Below are 21,295 nucleotides of genomic sequence, written 5' to 3' on the forward strand. Positions count from 1 at the left end.
CAGAGTTTCCGTTTCTCCAGCCCCCAACATTAAAACCCTTATAACTTCATACAGAAAGTAGTACAAGCGAATTTTCTTGCTGTACATTCCGGCACAAGCATCGCAAAACCGATTGGCATACTTTTGTTTCGAAATTCCAATAATGGAAGCTTCCGTTTCTCCAGCCCCCAACTTTAAAACCCTTATAACTTCATACAGGAAGTGGTACAAATGAAAATTTTTCTGGTACACTCCGGCACAAACCTACCACAAACGATTGACATAAGTTTTGTTTTGAACTTCCTAGGTGAGAGGCGGCCGTGTCCCAGCAACCCACTTTAAAACCCTTATAATTTCTTACCGGAAGTAGTACAAACGAAAATTTTTCCAGTACATTCCGGCACAAAAGAAGCACAACGATTGTCATAGTTTTTGTTTCGAAAATCCAAGATTGGAGGCTTCCGTTTCTCCAGCCGCCCACCTTAAAACCCTTATAACTTCATACAGAAAGTAGTTCAAACGAATTTTCTTGCGGTACATTCCGGCACAAACATCGCAAAACCGATTGGCATAGTTTTTGTTTCGAAATTCCAAGGATGGAAGCTTCCGTTTCTCCAGCCCCCAACTTTAAAACCCTTATAACTTGATACAGGAAGTGGTACAAATGAAAATTTTTCTGGTACATTCCGGCACACACCTAGCACAATCGATTGGCATAGTTTTTGTTTCGAACTCCAAGGTTGGAGGCTTCCGTTTCTCCAGCCCAGCCAACTTTAAAACACTTATAAGTTAGTACCGGAAGTAGTACAATGAAAACTTTCGCGGTACATTCCGGCACAAACGTTGCACAAACGACTGGCGTAAGTTTGGTTTCGAAATGCCTACGTGGGAGGTTGCTGTTTATCCAGTACCTTTACTTTAAAACTATTATAACTTCGTACCGTAAGTGGTACAAACGAAAATTTTTGCGGTACATTCCGGCACAAACGTAGGACAAACGATTGCCATAGGTTTTGTTTCGAAATTCCAAGTTTGTAGGATGCCGTTTCTCCAGCCCCCCCACTTTAAAACCATTATAACTTCGTACCGGAAGTGGTACAAACGAAGATTTCTGCGATACATTCCGGCACAAACTTAGCACAAACGATTGGCATATGTTTCGTTTTGAAACCCTAAGTGGGAGCTGCCGTTTCCCCAGGCCCCCATTTCAAAAACCTTATAACTTCGTACCGGAAGTGGTACATACGAAAATGTTTGCGGTTCATTCCGGCACAAAGGTAGCACAAACGATTGGCATAGGCTTTGTTTTGAAAGTTTTAGGAGGGGGCTGCCGTTTCCCTAGTGCCCCATTTCAAAACCCTTATAACTTCGTACCGTAAGTGGTACAAACGAAAATTTTTGCGGACCATTCCGGTGCAAACGTAGCACAAACGATTGGCATAGGTTTTTTTTTGAAATTCCTAGGTGGTTTCTGCCCTTTACCCAGCCCCCACATCAAAACCCTTATAACTTCGTACCGGAAGTGGTACAAACGAAAATTTTTGCGGTACATTCTGGCACAAACGTAGCACAAACGATTGCTATAGGTTTTGTTTTGAAATTTCACTTTAGGAGGTTTCCGTTTCTCCTGCCCCCACTTTTAAACCCTTATAACTTCGTACCGTAAGTGGTACAGAGGAAAATTTTTGCGGAACATTCCGGCACAAACGTAGCACAAACGATTGCTGTAGGCTTTGTTTCGAAATGCTAAGTTTGGAGGCTGCCGTTTCTCCAGCCCCCAACTTTAAAACCCTTATAACTTCGTACCGTAAGTGGTACAAACGAAAATTTTTGCGGTACATTCCGGCACAAACGTAGCAGAAACGATTGCCATAGGTTTTGTTTCGAAATTCTAAGTTGGAGACTGCCGTTTCTCCAGCCCCCCACTTTGAAACCCTTATAACGTTTTACCGGAAGTGGTACAGACGTACATTTTTGCGGTACGTTCCGGTACAACAGTAGCACAAACGATTGGCATATGTTTTGTTTCGAAATTCCTAGGTGGGGGGCTGTCGTTTCCCCAGCAACCTTCCACTTAAAATTATTATAACTTCGTACCGGAAGTGGTACAAACGAAAATTTTTGCGGCACTTTCCGGCACAAACGTAGCACAGACGATTGCCATATGTTTTTTTCGAAACTCCAAGGTGGGGGGGCTGGCGAAATGCACCTCGATGAGGGATCGAACTCCGCGGTGCAGCTGCGACCCCGCAGTGTCTTAACTTGTGGGGGCAGGGGCGACTCTCCTTCCCCAGAGAAGCTCCCTCCACTTGAGAAAAAAACTATTTTAAGATAAAAGTTTCTTAATTTATATACTATACGAACATGAAATTATAAAAGAACTATCAAATATCAAACAGGTTCAATATTTTACATAAGCAATACATCACATAAAAGTTCAAAAAAAAATGAGTCGTGTGCCCATTTCAATAAGAAATATATATTATTAAAGTCCCTAAAAAATACTTATTTTTATGTCTTTGCAATTTGACAATAATTGTCAATTTAATTAAATAACGTATAACGAAATACTTTAGTTTGCATAATATTTACCTGTACCGTGGGCAAAAAGTGCTCATAAATATGTAATATACTTAGTAGAATGTTCATTTTAAATTAACAGAAAAGAAGAATGTTTTTAATATCTGTAAGAGAGATTATTATGGGATAGTTGCGATTACGTACATGTTATGTGTTGACCTAGTCAAGTGAATTTATGTATTTTACGGTCTTAAAAAGAATATTAAGACATATAAAGCAATAAAGGTAAGACTAATAATCTTTGAATATCTGAGTTGATTTTTGCATAAAGAAAAGTAATTATCGCTTCGTAATTTATATTTTACAAGACGAACCAGGTTGACGACGCTTTTCTATAGAGTCGTTATAAAAATTTGGTTTACCAAACCCGGGACTTTTGAAAATTCAGTTCCCGAAGAAGGAAAGTAGGGCTGAATTTACTTGGATATTACCATTTATGAATACGAACTTAACCGTATTACGAAGCGGTAAGGTCATCAAAAGAAAAATGGATAGTGAAATAGTGCAACAGGAATCTAATACCAGTAATCCAGGTGAAATTAGTGCAACACCAAGCTTGTCATCTGAGGATCGACTTTTGTTAGCTGTGCAGCGACAAATTATGCAAATGACGACTGAGATAAAACAAACCATGGAACAGAAGCTCAATGAATCTAACACAAACATGGAACAGAAGTTCTATGAAGCTAACCAGACCATGGAACAGAAGATAGAATTGAAATTCAACGAAGCTAGCAAGCAGTATGAAGAATTAAGTAAACGAATAGAACGGATAGAACTGAAATCAGACGATACGAAACAAACAATAGTCCAGGTGATGAACGACATATCCTCGCAGTTTGAAGAGAAGTTAAAGAGGTTAGCTGATGAATGTCAAGAAAAGCACGATCATCAAAATCATGAAATCGGTGCTGTAAAAAAGGATTTAACGTCAATAGAATCTTCCGTTAAGCATCAAAAGATCCAGTTGGCTACTATGCAGGAAGAAATTAAAATGTTACAGGCTAGAGATAACATTTATCGCAATAATCTGGGCAGTGATCGCTTCGAGTTTCCCCGATCACCGGATATAAATACGCCTTCGCCGGAATCTGAGGAGGATATTATATTAGAGGAAAATTGCCCGAAGATCACTGATGAACGAAATATAAATGGTATCATGACACAGCACGCTACGGACCGGAACAATCACACCACAAGAACAAGGAGTGAGAAAAGAAAGGTTAATTTAAGTGTCAAGATGAGCGAAATCAAAGCCATGAGTAAATTTAGTGGTAAGTGCAATGAAAATGCTAGTTCTTTCTTAGAGAAGTTCCAAGACGAATGTAATATAATGTCTATCGACCGATCACAATACATGAAATTAATACCCCATGTATTACTCCCACCTTGTTCCTTATGGTTTAAGGCAATACGTGATCACATTAGTACATATGAGGAATTTAAAGCGGCATTGATCGCGAATTACGAAAATGACTTTTTGCTGGCAAACAGAGATGCCACTCTTAGAAATCAACATTTCAATCCTCGATTGCACAAATCTATTGTAGAGTTTGTTGTAAATGTCTATAATGAATTAAAGGTTGTTAATCCCTTGCAATCGGAATCAAGAATAATTGCATCGATTCGCAATTTGCTTCCATTTAAATTACAGCAGATCTTATTTTCCACTCAGTGTATGAGTTTCAGTCATTTATTAATGCTTGTACAATGCTACGAAACTCAATACCATGCTATGAATCTAACACAATCAGGAATGGGTAAAAATAAGAATAATTCAGATCATTTGGTCCCTGTTCGGAATTTGAATATACGAAGTGTGAATAATAATGAACCGAACCTAAGACGAGTATACTCTAGCAATCAAAATGAACAAAATAGACAAGGTTATGTAGGGAATCCGCCTAACCTAATCAACCGAAGTAGACACAAAATTAATAGAAATACATATCGAAATCCTAGAGATGCTACCAATCTTATGTATAGATATAATCATTGTTCACGAGATGGTACTTCGTATCCAAATTCAAATCACGATGAAAGACATGTACAACCTAATGTAGAACCTAACCAAGATTGTGCGGTACAATGCACTTTAGTAGATTCATATGCCAGTGCGAATGTAACATGATTACCGTTAACGAAATTAGGTTAAACCCATGTTGATTATAGATTCTTGTGAATTTTCGTTTTAAAGTTTGTGTTAATATTAATAATGAAAACGATGGTTATAAATATTTGAAATGCATCTAGTTAAAGAGTTAGTATCACCCAACATTCTTGATCAAATAAATAAGAATGAAAAATAACAATAATAATGAAAAATGTGTTTATTTAATAACAAAAGGGTGTCTTTTGTTTCTGTAAAATAAATTTATTTACTTCTATTTGATTATTCAAACGTAGGTTATGTTTAATTTTTATTCTTTCTTATTAATATGAAGAATCATAATTCAATTTATAATTAGTTAAAGACAAAAATTATTTTATATTAGATTGATTTGTGTTTAATTATCAAAGATTATGTTAAGAATAAGATCCATTCTATAAAATCAATTATTCAATGACTACCTTGAGTGAAATTCTTTTTTTATTTTGGACATCTTAGTGCTACTATGTATACATTGCAATTGCAACATCTAACTTATTTGTTATACAATGCGCCCGAAAAGAACAAATATTATTTGTCACATCATCGTTTGTAATAATGATCGAAACTAGTAATCTTGATAGTTTGTATTTCACCCTCGTTAATTATATTTCTAAAGCGACGATGTTTTTAATGATAAAGAATAAATAATAATGTAATAAAAGAGAAATATTAATGAAATCAAAGATTTATTGTAAATGTATTTATGTGAATGATAATAACTAATATTTTATATATATATGAGGGTTAACTAAAATGTAATGAAGATATGTACGAGGTGTGATCGAAATATAAAGAACATACGTAATGTACGAACATTAATCTAATCTGACCAGTGGTTCTTGAATATAAAAGCCAAGCCCACTCATGACTTTTATATTCAGTCCCTTTATCGGGCGACATTTTCTATAACGAAATACTTTAGTTTGCATAATATTTACCTGTACCGTGGGCAAAAAGTGCTCATAAATATGTAATATACTTAGTAGAATGTTCATTTTAAATTAACAGAAAAGAAGAATGTTTTTAATATCTGTAAGAGAGATTATTATGGGATAGTTGCGATTACGTACATGTTATGTGTTGACCTAGTCAAGTGAATTTATGTATTTTACGGTCTTAAAAAGAATATTAAGACATATAAAGCAATAAAGGTAAGACTAATAATCTTTGAATATCTGAGTTGATTTTTGCATAAAGAAAAGTAATTATCGCTTCGTAATTTATATTTTACAAGACGAACCAGGTTGACGACGCTTTTCTATAGAGTCGTTATAAACGTTAGTCATGTTTGGAACGCACCCAGGATCGTGACTAACTGCCCCGCAGACCTTGCCGTGCGGGAAAGTCCACAGGCTTCGGGAGTCTGATAAAGAATAAAAGAAAGATGGAAAGAGGACGCTTACGAATCAGAAAAACTTTTTATTGTACCCAGTTACGTATATTAATGCTTGCCAGAAGAAAAAAATATTAAGTTAGGGCTCTGGATCCCCGGTGGTTCCACTTCCTTTTTGAAAATTATATCACCAGCAGAATCGACGAAACGCCGACAAACCACAAAATTATTCCCCCCAAATATTTTATATCGCTTATATGCCTGATTTGTTTATATTCCGGCGAGTCTTAAAATCATAAGAGAAAAAATCAAGTAGCCTAAAGTGGGACCAAACCTGTATATCTAAGTTTGCTAGCCACGTATTCTTCCGTCTTTGCCACGCAAAGATGAAGAAAACCTTAGATGTAGAAATATACATTTTTGAGGGCGTAATTTAGCGAATGAAACAAATCCTTCTATTTCGAGTTCTGAGATGGTACCGTGATCCGTTTCAGAATTATTGCTTTCCGGTTTGGTACTATATAAAAGCCAAATCTGAGTAAAGTTGCCGACGGATACCTGCGGAGAATCATGTTTTTATTACAGTGTTAACCAGAGATGGCGGGGTCAAAGAAATCTTGATCCACAACGCACTGACCCACCACACATTGTGAACGACGACCACCGTGACTCACAATGGATCAACACCCAACCTGACCCATTGACCCGTCGTGCCCCACTCTGACCCACAACCAACAGTAACGCAGTCTGATCCATTGTGACCAACTCCTAACGACTAAAACCCATCGTCATTAAGTCTGGCCTACGATCCATGCATTATCTCTACGTGGATCGTAGTGAATAGACGTTAGTGAGTTTTGTGGCGTTACCCAAGATTGGAGTTTGTATAGTTTGTGTTTATACCAACATATTCTCTTCAGCTTTCAAGAATGTAAATCACTTGTTGTAATGAGAATATTGACAAGTAACCTTCGTATGATTAATTGCTGCAAATAAATACAATATTTATTTTTTATAGCACGATTTTCTTAATTTGTATTTAATATTCACATATAATATACGGATATTCTGTCAACACCTCCCACGTCTCAGGTGTTATATTTTTAAAATAGTAAATACTTGTGCCCTGGAATCATTATATACACAACTGATCTATTTTATTGTAATAATTTTATGAAATTATCATATATTGAGGAAAATAAAATTCCATACGAAAGAAATTTTGACCCAAATCGGAATCGAACTCACTACTGTATGCTTGCAAGTCTCGCTTTTTACCACTAAGTGAAAAGGACAACTATGGACAAGGAAATTCAACGATTTAAAGCTGACTGATGTTCCAAAAAATTCCATTCTTATCCATTGCAAATTCTTTGGCTTTCTTTCTGCTATATTTTTTAACTTTACTATTGATGCGAGAATTGTTTTCTGTGTTGCATTTATTGGAAAGGTTCCTTTGTATAACTAAATGTTCTTTTACGTATGTGGAGCTGAATGAAAAACAAGCATGTGTTGACATTAATACATGGTTTCTAAATACCGTATCATTAAATATTTCAATCAATGTTATTTTTTTTAGGTTTAGTAATACGTCTTATAATATTTAAAAGAATTAAAAATGCTTCTGCAGAACTTTTCCCCATTGCAAAGGTTGGTTTTTAGGTTCGAACCTGGTTTACTTTTCGTCGAAAATACCCGAAGTTGGACTTCCAAAATTTTGCATTAAAACAGCAACAAAGAGTGCATTCATTCTCTATGGAACAGCACGTACATGTACATGAAGATCTTCAGGCGAAATTGAGGCGAACAGTGGACGGATTTGCTACGAACTGAGAATACAATTCAGTTAGTGTGGAGAAACCATTCTGCAGCACGTCCATCAACTTGAAAATCAACACAATTTGGGTCGATGAGTCACACATGATTTGACTCCGTTCCAGAAGGCAAGGCGAGCAGATGCCAATGTTTCTTTGTTGTCTCGTTTGAGAAAGGCATTAAATCTGGACAGAGTGTTGACATATAATGAGAAGTAGGTCTTGTACGAAGCTCCACGGTGCCGTCATCATTGGTTAGTATCCCATGAACCAGTTCTCATAGAGCCCAAACTAACACTAGATCGGAAGAAGGTATTCCCGTGTGTTTGTTGCTTTGCTAGCGGCATCGTGCATGCGAAACTGCTACCAGAAGGCTAGGGCATTAATGCAACTGTGTACTAACAGCAGTTGAGCCCTGTTCAAAAAAAACTCAAAAGTCTGAAAGCAAAATTTCTGAATCTTAAATGGTTTCTCCGGTTACAAGACAATGCGAAACAACATGTGACTGCAATAACCCGGAACACCATTCTACGCCTTGGAAGGGAATCACTATTACGTCCGCCATACTCCCTGAACATTACATAGTCCGATTATCACCTGTTCCATTCCTTGGACAATCACCTTAGAGAACACTAGTTAAAATCCCTAATATAGGTGCAACATGCACTTGATACCTTCTTAGCTTAACGGCCCACCGAGTTCTACCTCCATCAAATATATGACTTTCCGAAAATATGGCAGTAGTTCGTCGATGCAGATGGAATCTATGTTTGATCTGCCTGGTAAGGTTTAGGTGATATATCGATGTTCGAAGGTGGTGGGTGAAAATGTGACAAATCTTTCTTGGTTACCTTTATACTAGGGGATTTTTTTAAACTGAATTGTGGACCAAATGAATGGCAGTAAAACTACACGGAACATAATAGGACATTGGCGACTTATGTAAAATCTTAACAAATGCCAATTGAGTTGTGAGATAAGGCTAGAAAATCATTGTTAGTATTGTATTTCAAATACTGTCCAATAACAAAACACCGAAATGAAAATGAATAATGCCCGCTGAATCTACAAATTTGATTTAGAATGTGTACAAGAAGTTAAGGTTTGGCCTTCAAAAACAATACCATGTATATATACATATATTAGGGTGTCCCTTATATAAGGTTATTTGCTTTGGGATACTCACACCTGCGAAATGTATTCTATGTTACCCTACACAAGCATTACTGAGAAAGCAGCTCTCTACGAATCGTTAACCCGTGCCTACCTGATGACCAAATCATGAAACGACGATTCTACATTATAATATAATTTCGATTGTCCAACTCTGATAACATGAAATCAAAAGATACAGAGACGAAATCTGCAAAATGCAAATAACTTTGGAGCATACAGTGAATGAGGTAGTAACGTTTTTTACATTTTAAATTAAATATCAATAAGAACTCTCTACGTTGATACCAATTTCAGAGGGGTCTGCTGATCAGTGTTGCACAAAACCTATAAGCAAGATGGTAGAGCATGAGAATCAGCACTGTGAGATCGATAAGTCAATTACTGACACAGGTATTTGGTTTCTTCTTAAAGTTATTTGTAAAAGATTGCAACGCTGTGTAAGCCTTTGGCATTACATTCAAAAATACATTCAATATACATTCAAAAATTAAATTACTTATTATATACTTTAACATTGAGGAAACATATAACTAAGACAAGATTCGGTACATGCATCAAAACAATAGTAAAAGACGCATATTCCTAGTTTCAAAACCATGCTATTTTGGCTAATGTTTGGATTTGCAAGATAATTTAAAGCCATTCGCAAAATGTATTTGAAAGAGATTTGCTCTCTTATTGAGAATTTTAAATATGAGTCACATTCAAAATCGCCTAAGCAACATTTATGCACATTGTTTATGACTTTCGTAACAATTGTATTTAGACAATATGAAGAAATTTTCTTGCAATGTAATTTCAGGATCACGTGAATCTTTCTTTTGCCAATTTTGCAATACTATTGGTAAATATTTTTCATAAACATGTTTTTAGTAAGTTGAATTCTAAGTTGTATAGTTTTTTGAAAAGCTTTCCAGACATTCACACGATTTATTTTATGACTTACCCAAGACTCATTTCTATGTATATCTACGAATTCAGACACCTTGTTAGTAAGTTTTGATTATTGTAACAGTTTATTATATAAATGAAAAAAATAAAAATTCTTTCGTCTATAGATCAACGGAAATGACTTGTAATAAAAAAATAAAATTTCTTTTTTAATAACATATTTAGCTATATTTATATATTGATATTGTATATTTTCACTTTCTTTTCTGATTTTTCCTTTCACCGGAAAATATAGTATTAGAAGGTATTTCTCTTAATTGGAAGGTTCATTTTCATCACATTTATCTATTATCCCTTTCGAAATTTTGAAAGACAGAATATTGCGGGTTTATGATAAGAAGAATACTGGTAGGACTTACTCTGGAACTACTATAGAACAATTTTATAATATGGCGATTTGGAAAATATACAATTCCAACATTACAAGACAATATTATATAGCAATCTAAGCAGATAACCTGTCTTCTTATCCATTCTTTTAATTATCGATTTCTTTGGATGCTATGGGATAACATAATGAATTTTTATTCGATATTTTTTTCATTTCTTGTTTCATTTGCAAATCTAGAATCATCAACCAAAACAGAAAGTGAAACTTCAATAAATGTAAAACAATCGGGTTTCAAAGACTTTAAATTACATGTAGCAGTAGTTTTGTAATATCAACTATAGACATCTACTGCAAACAAAACTAACTTATTTCTATTGTGAGACGTTGGGTTGGGTTATAAAAATCTAAAGAGAACATATCTCATGTATTCTTAACTTCTATAGTTTCCAATGGTCTGGCCAGTGGGGAAGTTTCTACTTTAGTTAATTTATAACCTGCACAATCTCAAGTGTAATAAATAAAATTCATTATCAGTGATTTTAAATAATCATGTTCTTTAGTAAAAGTAACATTCTTTCCCGAACGAAAGCGTCCCTGTTCATGTAAATGTCTTACAGTTTTCTAAACCAAACAAGATCGAATGGAAATTTTCCAACAATCTGAAAAAATATAGTTTTTGTTTCACACTCCATCATACATTTTTTTTTAAAAAAATCAATGTCTCTTCTTTTTCACCTTTACATAAGGATCACTTGGATTTTCCAAAAGAGAGATTATTTTTCCATACCCTCTATATTTCTTTCATAAGTTTTCAGCTCTTAGACAATAGGATTTCAAAACCATGACAATACATTAAAGTTACTAATGTTATGTCTGGTTGCGCCGTAATTCGTAACAGAGTATGAATAGCTTGATTTACCTTTTCTTTAATACAAATTATGCCTACATACTTACTATAAATTACCTAGATTCTTCATCTGGTAATCTTAAATTTTATAAGCCAATCATATAACAATTGTCCACATCTTCTTAAACAAAATACAAATCATAAGACATCTTTTTTGAATAAAGTGTATTTTTCAGCGTATTTTAATATTGTACGACAGAATCCGAAGACATGGCTTTCTCATACAGAACAACAACTGAGACAACTAAATTACACACAATTGAGAAGAAAGGATCGTGATCCAACTTATCATGTGCTTAGGATATTCTTATTCTAAATTGCTTTTCATTTCTAAATCATTTCTAAATTACTTTTCCTGTCCCCCACTACCATTATTTTTCATTCATGGAAGAGCACATGGGTTCATCTTTATTGGCGAACTTACTAACAAATTTAGAACAGCATTGCAATAAACCGAGAAATCTTCATTTTTTTATTTTTGAGACATGGAAGATATTGATACACTGAATGTGTGGAAGTTTAAAAAAGCAAAAAGTAAAAATTAAGAAATATAAGATGTAGAACACTTATATATGCTTTGTATCTACCTGTGCTTCTCTATGTATTCATTATCAAGTTCAAGTATTGTTTTAGCTTCTAATCAATTTTTACAGGAATTGAAATTCCACAATATAGGGATCAGAGCTGTAACATTAAACATCAAATATGTGATCTTAATAGTGTTTGGGAAAAGATCATATCTCAGAGAAATAAATAAAATTTAGTGAATTTAAAGGATATTACCTTTTATAGCGCAAATAATACTCTGAAGAAAGAGTTTGTTTTGCTTGGCTAACTAACAGACTCCTTTTCTGTCCGTGATATATCCAATAATGCTGCTCAACTTCTCCAATAACTAATGTACTAAGTAAGGAGCTGCTAATTGTTTATAATACCTATTTCATAAAAAAATAGGATATCATCCAACCAGTTTTGTGTTCTACGGAATATACAGATTACAGTACTCCCTGTAGTCTGTTTGGTACTCCTTGCTTTCAAGGGCAAGACCCCGACTGAAAGGCATCATCTGGTGTGCACATGGTTGGATACCCTGAGCACAACGTCTTCTATAAAGAAATCTAACTAAATTCTTCTATCAGATTAAACATGTAGTATATGTGTTATAATTTTTAATTGAGTATTAGAAATAATGATACAAATATTTTCCTACAACTTCAAATTGGTTAAGCCTAGAGAATCATCAGAGTTGTGTAAAGCAGGAAACTCTTAATATTTTTGGATTCATTCAGTATGGATGCGATATTAAAATTTCATCCTTAATTTATATATTCCCTTTCTTTCATCAGACGAATTAACCTCTTTATATATTATAACATTTGAAAGTTTGTTTCAACCGTAACACAAACAGTGTCATAATTACCAGTGAGTACATTTAAATTAATTTAAATTTTATTACCAACTTGCTTGTGGTATCCAACTATCCCACTGAAAAAGCTCAGTTTGTGTGCGGAAAACCTGTTAGAATATTGAACCAATAGTAGTAGATTTTAAAAAATCTTTGAGGCCTAAAACCACCCTGATTAACAAACTTTCAGGTGTAGTAAATACATTCGTACGTTATTATTACCATTTACCGAGATAATGTTATAACTTTCCATTTGGCATTGCTGGTTGAGAATTCATGGGTTTATCATTATGCTTACCGTTTGCGTTAAAGGAATTTTTCCACTTGTGCATTTTTTGTAAGAATTTTTGAGTTTTTTGTTGCTATACTGCGTGCTTTACTGCGTGGAAATAATATGTCTGTTATTTAGTGGTGTAACACTTAATAGTAACGTTTTGGATGGCACAGGTTAACCTTTACTGATTTCATATTAAAAACACAGCTGCTTTTAGTTCTGGTGATTGATACTAATTAATGAATTGCGTGTAACACTGCTGGCAAAGTCAAAGTAGTCAGGGTAGTAAGTTGAAGTCTTAAATACTGTAGAATCAAATTTTTAATACCATACTAGAGAAATAGGTTCTTTATAAGCAAACTCAACTTCCTATATTTTGATAGATCTTTAAGAGACAAGATTATACACGCTACCACCATTTTTGGGATCATTCTGTTTATTTTGTAATACAATTAACTTACAAGCATGTTAATGTTTTTTTTCAAACTCTGCTATAAATTTGCCTTGGAACACTACATACCTATCAAAAAAGAGCAATTATTGACGTACCAGTTATATACAAAAAATGTAGGAGAGGATTTTATAATGTTTAGATATTGGCTTCCTGGGATGTCGTTGATTGAGACCTGAAGTTGGACCTCAAAATGTCTGACAGATGCAAACAGAAACTTTCTTGCCCAATTCTTGAATTTCTTGTTAGGTTACACTTCATATCATAACTCTATTTCTTCTTTCTTAAATAGAGAATTGCTAATCTTCTTGAAGAATTGCTCACTTGGTTAAGAGGAAAATTTTCCAAAATTTATTCTTAAACTATATTATATATTTATCATTAACAACATACTCAAACGAAGTTAATAGTTCAACACAATTGTACAATAAAATAACAATTTTACAGGGAATTATTTAATTACTATATCGACACTTCATATTTTCCTTTAGAAGTTGTGGATTTTTTCACTTTGTCTTACTTTGAGACTATAATTTTCGATCAGCAATCCAAATTCAAGGTCATATTTAGCTATGATACCAGATCTGGAGACGAATTAAGAAATCACTAAAAAAGTGTATATTTTACTGACTTGGTAATGTTTAAAAAATTAGTGTGTTCGACAACGTCGTGGTGAACTATAGCTTCTATATTCGTTCACGATAAATGTTATTCCTATAAAAAGTGTATTAAATATATAACTGTTAACTATACATTTTAGTGCGTTAAAGCAGTAGATATTATTAATGATTCTGACAGCAAATGACAAAGCCAATGTATTGGTAACTTATTTTGTACTTATTTGTAAAACGAGTATTTTCGAATGAATCCTTTTCCTGATACTAATTGTGATTTTAAGTAGTGGGTATTCGTGGCTGTTGATTATCGCCATAGATGAGGGCGATACACATGATATTACAAGACTATTATGCATGGGCTACATTCTTCCAACCGTTGAAGACAACAATTGGAGAAATACACTTTCTTCAATCTCGATGAAATTTTGGTTAAAAATACATTTTCTTCAAGCTCCATGCAACTTTGGGTTTCTTCAATACATTGAACCGTTCTGGAATTACCTACTTTCTTCACAGTATGTTTATGTCTTCAAATCTTGGTCTAATTATAGCAGTTGAAAACTCATTTATACTTTCCTTATATCCCTAATAGTTTATCTCCTCTAATTCAGTTTGAATTCTTTTTTCATTTCTGATAGAGGCAATCACAACCACATGTAACATTATCCACCAGACCATAAGTTTGATCTTACTTCATTTCACTTCTACTACCGTTATAACTACATAATTAATCCCTTTGGCGTCATATAAAAATTAAACATTTTATTTCTTTTTCTAATTTCCCTTAGAACATTTTCCATTTTATGACTTTGTGACCAGTTATATTGCCACACCTTTCTAGTACACAATATAGACACATTCATTAGAATGTCACCAATTCATTTCACGTAATAACTGTTGTTTATCAGCGTAAAGACACTTTAAACAACGTTTATGAAATATAGTGATTATTAATTCACTCTATCATCTATAAACCATTAAACTTTTTGTTCCGACGTAAAGCAACTATCTTGGATAAGAATGAGTAATAATATTATTTGTATTCAACATATAATTTCTCCATTTCGTTTTATTAAATACATAAATTTAACGGTACATAAAATACATAAATTTAACAAATTTCTGTAATTCTAAACAAATATCCAATTTGCTTTCAACATATTTCTCTTGTAAGATATTTCATATCGTCCAGTAACTAGAATTTTCTTGCTCAATTATTTAATTTTACTTATATTTATTAATTTTGAGTACGAGTTATATAGTCTTCTTTCAATCGATAATAATATCTCACTCTACCCCGTCACTAGCTGTTTAGTGATTATTTTTTACGTAAGAGTTGGCAGCTTAAAAATTGTTAATGATTTACATTCTTATTCTTCCACATTCTTATTTGCCTCCCACCTGTTTCTTTTAACACAAAATATACGTTATTGATATTGTTCATAAATGGAAATAGTTTTCCTCCGTTCCTTCATTCCTTTTCTACTTCCAGCTTTCATATCACCCGCAAACTAGAATACTCTTCATCTTCACTCTCATACTAATTGGTAACTTGTTTTTGCTTATGAACTCTTATTATTGGTATCGCCCACTGACTGACATCATATTTTCAATTGTTTTGCGCGAAATCTACGGTAATATTTAGATGCATAAAACACACTCTTTGATTTCTTTCGTGATTTAGAAGTTTCGTTCTTCTGCCGTTCCCTAATTTAATTCGTTATGATGTAAAAATAGTTGTTTCATGTATTCTCAATGAACTAGAATTACTGCTTAACAAAATTATTTTATTTCTATAACTTCTGAAGCTCGCAGTAACCACTTCGATATCATCCATCATTACAATAATGGCTCTAGGATTTTCTATTTACGTTTAATATAATTGTTTTGACAAACTAATTGCACATCCCAATACTATCCATGTATTATAAACCACTTATTTTGCTCCTTATTTAGAGATTGTTCTTCCTAACTTTACCGTCAAAGTTACACTCTGTGTTCTCCTGTAGTCTAGAACTTTCTTTACCTGTTCCCTTGCTGTAATTAAGTGTAATTAACTTTTAGATCATCTCTCGTATCATTCAAGATACCTTACTATTTCATAGTTGATTTTTTAATTATTCGAAATAAGTCGAACAGTCTACTTTGTTTTCCTGACTTTCTTTAACTTCTAAATTAGTTTTCTTTTACATGTAATTAATTGTCATAATTTTTATCCGCATTAACATTTAACATTACCTAACACTGTTCTCTTATAAAATTTACAGTATTTCGTACCCGATCAATATTCTAAACGAAAATCTTTCGTTTGTTTAATTTCCTTAACTCTTCATTCAGTGGGTAAATAATACTCTTTCGTTGTCTTAAAGTCACCTTACCTCCTTTAATCCTTTATTTTATTGTTGTGAAATGTTCAAATTATGCTTGTTGTACATCTAAAATTGGTTTGTTATTCTAATTATTCTCCTCAACCTTCTCTGCTTTCAAGACATTATCTGCATTTAATTTCGGTAGTAACTTAATTTCTGTAATAGTTGTATTGATGTGTTTTGCTTATTATAGTGGGTATTTCGCTTTCTAGTAGATCGACCGGTTAAAGTGTTCATACCATTTAAATATTGTTTCGCCTTCATTAATTGTGTCCTGTCGCACACCTATATTATGGAATACTATTGTGCATGTAATTTACCTGTAAGGCTTATCTTGAAGCAGATACATTAGAATTCTATTCCAATTTTTAATATAACTTTGTCGCTTTCATCAACTGTTCAAATATACAAAACACAGTTCTCTTGACGTTACTGTTATTAAAATGTAAAGAGCGAATGAAAGGTACTGGCTTCCGAATAAAGGGAAAATTTATCAAACACAGGTGATGTGGCGAATAATTTATGACGTTGTTCTACCTTCCTATGAAGATTGGTACATGCTGTGCACAAGCAATTAATGATGAATTACTGGATACTTGTGGCATTACTTTCAGAGTTTATTGAGCTTTACAAAGTTCCCAATTTCTTTACTGACGATAAAGATTCATTGTACGAAACTTTGTGCGTGAGACGCAAAACTTGGTCTCTCAAATGGAAGTAGTATCATGTTATGTAAATTTTCTTTAAGATACAAGTTAGTCTGAGATAAATTTAGTTTTTTTTTCAACACAATACTGTCTTCCATAGTGAAACTATAGTACGGGTTGCCATATGTTAAGTTTATCAATGTGCCGAGTAAGAATGTAAAAAAAAAAAAACACATGTAGGTATCGGCTTGTAGTTACGACTTCAAATCTAAAATATGAATCATACAACATTGGTGTATTATCCTGGCCAGCAAGTCAATGGTAGTCCCCAGGCGTCAAATTTTGCTTTGAAATATTTCAGATTGTGCACATTTGTAATTACCTGATCATCAAATATTTAGTTGCGGTTAATTTACAAGACACAGTTGAAACTTTGAATTTCACAAGAAAATTCTATGGGGAGACACATGATGTACCATCCAAAGAACGTTTCTCTTTCGATGAAGCTACACTTTCGGCAGCACAACAATCGGACATCTAAAAGGTGGAACTGAAGATTTGTAAAAGAATAACTTCATTTTTCTGGTGAATTGCAAAAGTAAGAGCCGTATTGCAAAGTTGTCGAATGTAGAACGAATTATATTTTAAAAATGTGTTCAAATAAACATTTGTACAAAGTGAATGTTTTTATTTTGGTTTGCAAGCTATATTTATCAACAATTTGTAAGCAGAAGCCGCTCGGTTAATTCCCTAGGACTTGTGTAGTGTAAGAAATACGATCTTCATCTTTATTATGCAATAGTTTAGTGTATTTCAATACGTCATGGCACCAGGTTCCAAAATGTTTGAATTTACTGTTACAAATATGATAAATGGATTAAACTCTTTCATGTAATATTCTAGTTAGTTACGATAAATTAATCTTATATAAAGTTAAATATTTTATAGAATATAGATAAATTGTAAAATTATTGTAATTATATTTTCCAATTATAGGAGTCATTTCTATCGGAAACCGAAATCATGGACATTTTAAAGCGAGGTCTTATCAGTGCCACTATTTTATTTTTATGGCATAACATTACACAAACTGTGATTGCCACTTGTCCTACGAGAACTTCTGTCCATAAATTTGATCTCAGTTCAGGAAGTTCGACAAACTTAACAGGACATATACTAATTGACGTGGAGGCGGATTTTGAAGGAGAAACGCCAAAAACTTGGAATGTGAAAATAGAAAAGTTGTCTGATAGTGATGGGTATAAGATCGTCAGACTTAAAGCTACATTAGTAGGTAAGAATTAAAATAATTTGAATCAACATAATAGCATTTTCTTATTTGATGCGTTTCCCCACATAAAAATTCCATGATACCTATTTCATTTTATTTTCTCAAATATCGTAGAATTAATGTATAATTACGTTTTATTAAATGAGATTCAATACATATTCTTAGCAAAAGTATACAAAAACTAGGATATGTTAAGATTAAGTAGTGGTATCACTAAAGAGCTTTCAGTTGTTAATTATTATACTATCGATTAACATATAAGCGTGGTGCCTATAATTCAGTGCCATAAATTCGTAAATTTATTTTAACGTATCAAAAACGTTTAAAAAATTTTAGCACTAAAAAAGATGAGATATTTCATAGTTTTCGAGTAAGAATTTGCCCTAAATATTTGAAAAACACACTTAGAATGTACTTCTTTAACTATCTATGAAGGTACACCTTTCTGTCTAACATTTGTAATAGGAAGCAAAGCTATGCAATGTAGAACCGTGGAAGGGGAGTTTGATCGATGAAAAGTTGGGTGATTCGCTAAAGGTATACGAAGTAAAGGTGGAAAGAAATATGAATTAACTTAGAAGCGAATATTTGAAAACAGACTTTTGTTTGTTATCAAGTGGATATCGCAATCCACAATGTAATAAGAAGACAAAATCTTTCCAATTATAGGTGGGAGCATAACAAGAGAGAAATAACAGTTTTAGCCATATAACCAATATCTCGAAAAGGGCTAATATAAGAAACACACAAAAAAACTTGATGAATTGTTAAGTATTTGTTGATTGTGCGTGTCAACAGACGCATGTATTTTACACCAAGTTCAATAACACTGGTCGGCAAAATGAAACTGTTTTTCGCTCCCACGAAGGAAAATAGGTGATTCCTATAGGATTAGAGCTCCTGAGTTCGAGTCCATAACCCGGTTTTCTCAAGGACGTACCAGTTTTCAGGGACGAGGAGGTTTCAATATTCGCCCAAAAAATGCTATTCTCCACTTATAATAATTTGCAAGTTATAGTTTAAATATCAATATAAATTATGCAGATAAAATTGAATAAAAAGTTAGTTTAAGTCTTATGTGTCACTTGGTTTTCCTACTCCTCTTGTAATTACTACATGGTGTCTCGCGGATCCCATTCCAACACAAGTCTGCCAACATATTCACCCTCCACTTACTACTGGAGCGTCTCCCCATGGTAGATATTTGCTGGTGAAACGTTTCCCCGTGTTCGTCAGAGACCTCCCCCAAGCTGTACATTTCAGGGAAGAAGTCCAGGTTGTAATGCAGGAAGTTTAACTTTAGGGGCATATTACATCACATGTTACGAAATGAAGTAATTAACATACCCACAATGTCTTTGTAATCAGGTGACTTATGATTCCATAGAAAGTTACTGCACACTTCTCGAAAGGCCTCTCAAGGCTGAGTTTCCACTTCATTAAGCTTAAAAGAAAATGTAGTATCCTTAAAAACGTCTCTGATTTGAGGTCCCGTAAAAACTCCTTCTTTAATCTTGGCCTCGCTGAGTCTTCGGAATATTTTTCTGAGATGATTAAATTCTTCACCGTCCCGGTTCAGGGGATTGACGAAGACCTTCATAAGCCCTAATTTATATGATGGGGTAATAAGAATATTTTCTTCGGCTCCACAAGACGTTCATTAGCCACGTTCATCTCCCATGGGACTAGCTGCTTCCTTGGCGGCCATTTTGTGATTGTGTACTGATCTTTGGTTCGACTATCCCAACTACACAAGTGGCAGCAGTGCTTTGTATATCCTTCTTGTAAACCGTTGGGGATGACAATAACCTTAAGGTCAGCGCATACACACCACTGGAAATGTTCTTACTTTATTTTCTGCAATAGGTTTCGCATGTCTTCGTATGTTTCTTTCATTTGTACAGCATGAGCAAAAGGGATGGCTGACTTTTCATTGCCATTGTGTAGTAACACTGCTTATTTCTTTACAGAACTTAAAAGTAATTTTGCTAATAATTCCCCAGGCAATAGTAGACAAAACTATTCAGTATTTATCATTAAGATTGATGCATAAACTTTATACAGAATTGGATTGAAACCTTTTGAGACATGTGCGTGCATTTGAGATCACGCAGAATCTAATGATAAAAGAGACTATGTAGAGTTCCCCCCAAAGCCATTTATATTCTTCGCGGAGAAAGTTTAAAAAAATAAGTGACTTCATTTCATCTTCGGGTACTTCCTCCCTACCTACATTCAGTCAGCGTCAACCCCTCATTTGCAGCAGTATTAACTCCAACTACCTACACAGATGCTTCTTTCTGTAACCCCACTACATGGTGTTTCCCAAAACCGAACTCGAACCTACTCTGTGAATAGTTTATGGCGTCACAATATCTTCCGACCTTTCCGACTATAGCCAATCTACTGCAGCAGATATTAGTAGGCTTGACAATCAGATGGCGTAACTCTTCTCATTAGTTGCAAAAAATTCAATGAATTGAAGGGAAAGAGGAGCGACCAAAATAATAACACACAAATAAGACATATTAATTTACGGAACAATAAATATGAAGGAAAAATAATAATAACAGTAATTCCAATAATAATAATAATAATAATAATAATAATAATAATATAATAATAATAATAATAATAATAATAATAATAATAAGTTCCGCAATAAACTTAAGCCAGAAACCGTATCGCTATGCGGAACGCGCTTTAAGGAAGGACAAGTACAAAGTGTTTGTTTTCGGAATAACAATCAGGGAACAACGTAACTTGACCCAAGAACACTTGCCCGGTTCTACAGGCAAGTATACAGAAAAATAGTCATCTACACGATACAGTACGAAGCATAATAATGAAGTGCAAGAACTACTGAAATTACCTTATCGCAGTACATCCCTAACTGAACGTAGGGAGTGTGTAAATGTAAACACACATGAAAATAAGTTGTTCATTATAGTAACAATGACTATTCTAAATTTTCCAATAATTATCCAGACAGGGGTGACTTTTCTCTGTGGCCTAAAT

General features: G+C 33.8%; 1 protein-coding gene across 4 annotated transcripts in view; it reads left to right on the forward strand.

Annotated features, from left to right (window-relative positions):
* LOC145683399 (hemolymph lipopolysaccharide-binding protein-like) overlaps positions 1-21,295 on the forward strand; it is a 561,992-nt gene that overhangs the window by 212,278 nt on the left and 328,419 nt on the right. For all 4 annotated transcript variants that reach the window (XM_081754731.1, XM_081754730.1, XM_081754732.1 and 1 more), the window contains one exon: positions 17,983-18,280. In XM_081754731.1, the coding sequence (XP_081610857.1) occupies positions 18,010-18,280 (271 nt within the window). In that variant the 5' untranslated portion in view covers positions 17,983-18,009. The remainder of the gene's footprint in view (positions 1-17,982; positions 18,281-21,295) is intronic.

This window comes from Thermobia domestica, chromosome 4, assembly GCF_964235325.1.
Source record: "Thermobia domestica chromosome 4, izTheDome1.hap1.1, whole genome shotgun sequence".
Taxonomy (NCBI): Eukaryota; Metazoa; Arthropoda; class Insecta; order Zygentoma; family Lepismatidae; genus Thermobia; species Thermobia domestica.